The sequence below is a fragment of the Artibeus jamaicensis genome, unplaced genomic scaffold, assembly GCF_021234435.1.
Source record: "Artibeus jamaicensis isolate MK-2021 breed Jamaican fruit bat unplaced genomic scaffold, CSHL_Jam_final scaffold_584, whole genome shotgun sequence".
NCBI lineage: Eukaryota > Metazoa > Chordata > Mammalia > Chiroptera > Phyllostomidae > Artibeus > Artibeus jamaicensis.
This window is the reverse complement of record NW_026522048.1, coordinates 10,983,850-10,990,637: the sequence shown is the minus strand read 5'-3', so window position 1 is coordinate 10,990,637 and position 6,788 is coordinate 10,983,850. Positions and strand designations below refer to the sequence as shown.

The window sequence follows — 6,788 nt, the reverse complement described above, 5'->3', positions numbered from 1 at the left end:
CTTGAGATGTGTTCTCAAGCCTATGTTTTCAGCTAAGAAAAAGCACAGGTTTAACTTAGAAACCACCATGTTTATGTAAACAAAATCTTGTGCTACAAAGCTACTACCTTGAAATTCAGTGTTACCATTTTTACCCAATAATCATAAAAAAACTAGTTCTCAAGTTCTGCACACAGACAGCTTTATGTAAAATATATAAACATTTGTCCAAATTGGTACACAGATTGCATAAATATGGCGATTAAGACTGCATTTACAGATGTGCATGTACAATGTGATGCAAATTATCACAATATTACAATTTCAAAAATTATGCAAACTGGAATCAAATTAAAGCAATTAGTGAAAAAATACCCATGCAGAATTTAAATATCTCAGAACAAAATTTAATATGTCTCAGTAAAAGTTCACACATTTAAAATAGTTTTATTCATTTTATTTGTATATGTCAAAATACATTTTTATTTTCAAAATAGTGGGTTTTGCAACTAGTTTCATGCAGAAACAAGGTCTGCTCAATACTACCAATAAAATCAATATAGCACAGTAGCTGTTCAGTTTTAGATACAAAGAATAAATAACCTAAATACAAAACACTAAAATATTAGAAACATGTACTTAACCATTCTTCACAGGCATCCAAACTTCACAAATATAATCCTTAGCATGCCTAACTGTTGTGCAACCAGAACATGTTGCAGTCACTCAAACTGGTCAATTATCTGTATATTTTATGTCCATGTAAGACCATGGAAATTCTCTATATTCAGACCCACCATTCATACAGTTCAAATATAACCAAAAATAAAATTCTCACAACTATCCTTGTACCTTTAAAAATCAAGAATCCTGAGCTTGGTAGTAAGAGCATAACCTTATATCTTCATAAAACCAATCTTTATGAGAGAGAGGACTTAAATCCTGCTTATTACCAAAACACCTTTTCCCAACCCCAAAGTAATCTAAAATAGGCAGTAGAACACGATGACCTTTTAAAATGAAGGGGTACAAATTCACATTTAATATAGTATACAATACAATCAATAATACAATCAGCTACTATAAGCTTTACAATGTACAATTTATTCAAATGGCTGAACTGTTCAGTGGTTAAAGAGACAGTTATGTGCCAGAAAGATGTAATAATTTTTGCATGGTTTAATGAAAATATAAAAGCTATTTGTCCAAATAAAAGCCATCTCCACTATGTACTCGGTTTTACTTTTTTTTTTTTAAAGGCCACTGAAATGTATAAAATGGTCTGAATATGACGGTGGTATCAAAGTCAATGCCTCTTCACATGGCAACAACAGTGCATTTAACAGGAACTCACTGGTACGTCTGCGAATGATTTCCTAGCATCACTCTGGCTAGCACAACAGTTTTAGACAGCACTCAGATAAATATCAGGATATGAAATGTGAAGTAATTCTCTTATACAACTTTAATTATGGTTGAATACTATCAAATAAAAACTGAAAATAAAAGTAAAAGCACTTTACAGTAGGAAACTTTTGTAAAGACAGGGCTCCACATAATGTGTTACTTTTAAAGTCTTTATATCACATTGTTAGCAAATTTTGTTTTTAACACTATTATGGAGTAGCCTACTTTGCATTAATAGACATTTGAAATAACAAAATATTAAGCATGCCATGTGGTGGTCTAAAAATCAAAACAATACACTTATTTATATATACAGCATCACTCAGTACCTGCTAAAATGAATGTGAAGATTATAGAATCTAACATCTTGAACTACAATAGTAAAAAACAAACAAAAAACAAAGAAGTGACCAATGAAGGCAGAAAATAGGACTTAAAAGAATCTAATTTGAACGGACTTTAAAGCATTCATATGAGAAATAAATGCATATTGCACAAACAGTGAAAGCAAATGTTCCACCAAGCAATTCAGTTCCAGGTGGGGGACAACACCGCATTAGCCTAATACATGAAAACAACCTCAGAAGAGCAGTGTTCTTTTCTGTAAATGAAAAAGCTGTGAAAACAGACAAGTCTGCCACATGAAGAGTTAAAAGGAAAAACATACAAACCCAAACTCAGATGTAAAGCAAAAAAAGAATTTAAATATCGAAAAACTGGAAACCGTGGCACATCAAAAAATGTTGAATAACTGTCTTCTGTGCGAGCTGAAAGTTTTTGTTGACACCAAAGTATTTATGTACAACTAAGGCTTACTGGTTAAATATCTGAGGCAAATCTGGCCTTGAACACTTTCCTTATACGTTGGAGCTGTAAACAAGTTTTCTCAGTCTTTAAAAAAAATCTTCTCAGCAGCTGCATTAACATGAAACAATGGTCTTGATACGAGGGGAAAAAAAACCCCAGAAAATTAAACAAAACAAAACTCCAAGATAAGAGGGCATTTGGCAGAATATCCAAAAATGACAGTCTCCAAGGACTCTTCCCAGGCTTCCAGTGACTGTCAATCATGGTCCACTGGCTTACTAATAGGTGCAATTCCATTATTTGCTGCTTTTTAACAAATTTTATTTGGAAAGTTTGCTTATAACTCTGATCAAGGCCCCATTTTCATCCTTTAGCCTCTGGTTGTCTGCTTTAAGATCTGGCAACATCTATGAGGGAAAAAAATAAAAAATTTTGTTTCAATAAAAAGATAAAATATTACTCTTAATACATGTTGTATTTTCATCACAAGACATATGAACAAGCTTTGTCAGTTATATATTTTTCTAGTGGCTAAAACGTATATCAGAAAGAAAAAAAAAGAAAAAAACAACCCCCAATTTGTGAAACTATAAATGATGGAATGAAAGGCTTATTCTCCCAAAGTTACCAACTGAAATGTACTAAATCACTTTATGTTATGATGCACAAGCACACCGAATTAGAGCAGCCAGGAAAATGAAGCCTGTTTCTGTTAGGAGAAAAAGGAGCTTCAAGGGAGCTCCTTTAAGAGTTCCTGTCAGTATCTAAAAAGCTTTTGTTTAATTTACTTCAGACTCAAACAATAATACTTACATATTTCACCAGAAACCAATATAGTTGGGAAAGTTTTGAGGGTGTTAGACTTGTTCTAAACTATTAAAATTCTTTAAAGGATTAACCTATGGTACTAAGTTAAGTGACCAGTACAACGTCTGATCCAAAAATAGGTGCTCATTAAGTGGTAACAAAGCAATTATTACTATTATGAGAACAGAATAAAATAATTTATAAGCCAAAGTACTGAGCCTGTATTTATGAAAATATCAAGCATGAAAAAAATAACCAGTTATTTTGAGCAAACAGAAAAACACACCCTCACATCCTCAAAATAAAAAAATCAATTTTCTGTTTTATAAACTGAAGGGAGCAGGGAGTGAAAATGTTCCATTATCTAAATTTTCTACTAAGAGTCATTTAAATTACATGTGCTCTGCCAGATTTACTAGGAAATGAAACAGCTTGTATTTTGGACATTAAAGTATACTTTTCAAGATATCTAGCAAAATGTAAGTAAAATCTAATTGAAGAAAGTTTAACTTTATAGGACCCAATCAATTCTTACTTCAAAATACATGGATAAAATATATAGTGATCTGAAGTTTATGTATTAAGATACCTCTGTAATAGAGAACTAAATGAATAAAGATGGCTTTTAAAGTGACATGTTGAAAAACAGATAACGCATGCTTAATTTTCAGCTTCAACATTACTATATGTAAAATACATGTTCCATTGTTCATGTTCCATTTTCTTTCTAATTAAGAATTTTAAATATAATAGCTATTTTAAGCCCTAAAATATTTATAGAGCCAAAATGTGCACAAGCTTAACCAAAGTACAGACAATTTTATTTAAATTACAAAGTAATTCCCTGTTTATTGTTGTTTATCAGTTTAATATACAATTAGTGACACTTTCTAACATTCTGAGAAGCCATGCATAATTAAAGTTATATGATAAGCTCCAGACAAAATGGCATTAATTTGTGAAAGTGAACTCAAGACACGCTTACTAACACAAAAACACCTGCCTGGCTCTACCCAGAAGAAATGACGGAACCAGACATTACAGGTTCACGGACTGCAGCCCCCTACAGAACCCTGAGCGCTTGGCTATCACTCTTGTCAAGGCCCTATTCTCAGTCAGCAGCCGTTCATTTAACTCTCTCAGAGTTTGAATTTGCTTTATTTGATGCAGGTTCTGCAGGAATCAGAACATAAAGAAATAAAAAATAAGAAAATGGAAAAGAGTACAATACAAATAGATTCACAGACAAGGAATATAAGAAAACACTTAATTCTTTTTAAAAATTCCATGAGATTTAACAAAGACACACAGTGTAGCCTAAAATTCCATATAAAACAAAATACATAAGCAAGCAAAATCCAATAAATCTGTCTCCAAAGACATTCAATAATAATGTTCTACTAAGTAACCAATAATTTAATAATAAAACACTTAAATCTTGAAATTCTAATTCTTGGGCACGATATCCTATGCATTAGTTCCTTATTCATAATGTGATAGAGGTATCTCATGCAAGACAATGTGATAAGAGTTAATGAATTAACTATGCTATTTTTCTTTTTCTGCAAAGTGTTCCAACAATCAAAACAGTTATTTTCACAGGTAATGCAGAGCTTGATAAAATATAGCTTTACTTTCAAAGATAAATATTTTTATAGTGAAACTCCTCCACCATTTTCTCTTCAAGAAACAGAGCATGTGGATGTGAGGAATAAATAATAAATTTTGAATAGCATAGTGACTGTTATCTAATTTGTTCTACATCTGAACATCAAAAGTGCCACACAAATGAATAAAAAGATATGCATTTTAAATATTATATTCTCCTAGGCCACCTAAAACCTGGATTTAGGAAGAAAGAGAAGCACAGATATAGATAAGTCATAAACTGCATACAGACTTTGAGAACAATTACTGTAAATACAGTATCTCTAATAGTACAGTAAAATTTGAGATCATAAACAGCACTGTCTCTCATAAGTAGTGTGGTTTACTTACTTTGAGCTCTTCTTCCATTTCAGATATTCTTCTTTCTAGAGCTCTTCGCTCCTAGATCAATTTAAGGGACCAATATTAATTACATAATTATTATATTCTTACATCCTCTTGTAAATTGTGAAATAGTGCCACTTTAGAATTAAAAAATCACATCAGGAGCAGTGTAGAAAAATATGTGATGCCAGTGATGTGTAAAGAGCTTTCCAAAATTTGAGAGAAATAAATATAAAGGTCATTATTTCCATTACTTTCTATAAGCTCTTTCTTTAAAGCTTTGTCTTTCTGGTGTGATGCTACACAACATATTCAAACTACTTTTTTTTTTTTTAGCTCATGTTAAACTCAGAGGTAGAATAAACCAATAATGAAGGCTGAGGACTGTATAGAAAAAAAAAAAAACCTCACACAAAGATGCAATTAATTCTAGTGATAGAAGCAGAAAAGCAAGAAGCAAACGTGCCTAAAATATCTGTACTTTAAAATTTGAACAGGATAGAAGAGAAGTTCATCTCTTCCACCCAAATTATTTACTAGCCATTATTTACCCAACTGACTTTCTAGCTTTGTACTTAGGTTGATACTGTGTAGCATTAATGCAGTGAAGGTAATGAAGAAGCAACTGTAGCATTTATTTTATTTTAAACTACCTTGTTTCAAAGAGTGACAGGCAAATGCAACATACATTATTGCAGTGCATTGTTTTTCTAGGGTGTTATGCAAAAAGCAAGCAGCAATAATTAATGTGCTATAAAACTTTGGTTAGGTCATACCGCCCAGAAGATACTGACTCTTGCTGGTCACCTTTCAGATACAAATCATTTAAATTTAGTTTAATCACACTGAAATTATTTCCAAGACATTCTTTGACAGATTAATAATGTTCTTATTTAGTGAAGTAGTACATTTACTGTGTTAATGTTTTTAAGGTTATGTAATTTTAAAAAACAGATGGAATCCTAATAGTCTTATTCGTATCACGTTATTCTATTACCAGTATGTTTAAGCATTATTACATAGACAAAAACGTTTCTATAAACATACCTTTCTTAGTTAACAATGTACCATGACAAATTAATAAAAAACATCACACTTCTTAAAATAGTAGGACATACAGTACCATATTTAATCCGCATAACTTTGTGAAGTATCAGAAATAGCATATTTCCTCCAACTGACAAGTAAATGCCCCATCATCCTCAATTTTACTAGGTGCCTTCAAGGTTTTAAGTACTTAGTGGTAAAGATAAGAACACCACTGCCACCAATACGAAATTGCCTTGTTGCCAAATTGCCAACTGTAAATTTACAGGCAATTTCTCATGTCTGACAAATAAACTTGTTAACATTAAAAAATATAGTTAATAGTAAGGCACATGTAAAGTGCTTAGCTCAGAACCTGCCTAGCACATAAGAGAGTGCTGAATAAATGTTACCAGTTATTATTATTATTTTATGGTCAATTAATATTTGACAAAGGAAGCAAAAAATACAATGGGGTAAAGATAGTCTATTCTCTAAATGGTGTTGGGAATATTGGACAAATATGTGCAAAAAAAAAAGATACTAGACCACCTTTTTATACCACTCAGAAGAATAAATTCAAAATGGACCAAAGACTTAAATGTTAGACCCGGAACTATAAACATCGTAGAAAAAAACACTGGCAGTAAAATATCAAATATTTCCCCCCCCCCGAAACGTGATTTCTTCATTTCTGACTTTTTAAAAAATATTTTTTTATGTAGTTCAAGTACAGTTGTCTCCAGCAGTTATTATGAATACTATGATTA

The 6,788-nt window shown here is 31.7% G+C and overlaps 1 protein-coding gene across 6 annotated transcripts in view; it reads right to left on the bottom strand.

The window, feature by feature from the left end:
• Window positions 1-400: 400 nt before the first annotated feature.
• Window positions 401-6,788, bottom strand: part of PPP1R12A (protein phosphatase 1 regulatory subunit 12A) — a 146,796-nt gene continuing 140,408 nt past the window's right edge. For 5 of the 6 annotated variants that reach the window (XM_037158485.2, XM_037158486.2, XM_037158489.2 and 2 more), the window contains 2 exons: window positions 4,999-5,049; window positions 401-2,600 (listed from right to left, as the gene is read on the bottom strand). In XM_037158485.2, the coding sequence (XP_037014380.2) occupies window positions 2,514-2,600; window positions 4,999-5,049 (138 nt within the window). In that variant the 3' untranslated portion in view covers window positions 401-2,513. Of the gene's footprint in view, window positions 2,601-4,998; window positions 5,050-5,768; window positions 5,800-6,788 lie in introns of all 6 variants that reach the window. The other variant, XM_037158487.2, reaches the window with a different exon arrangement.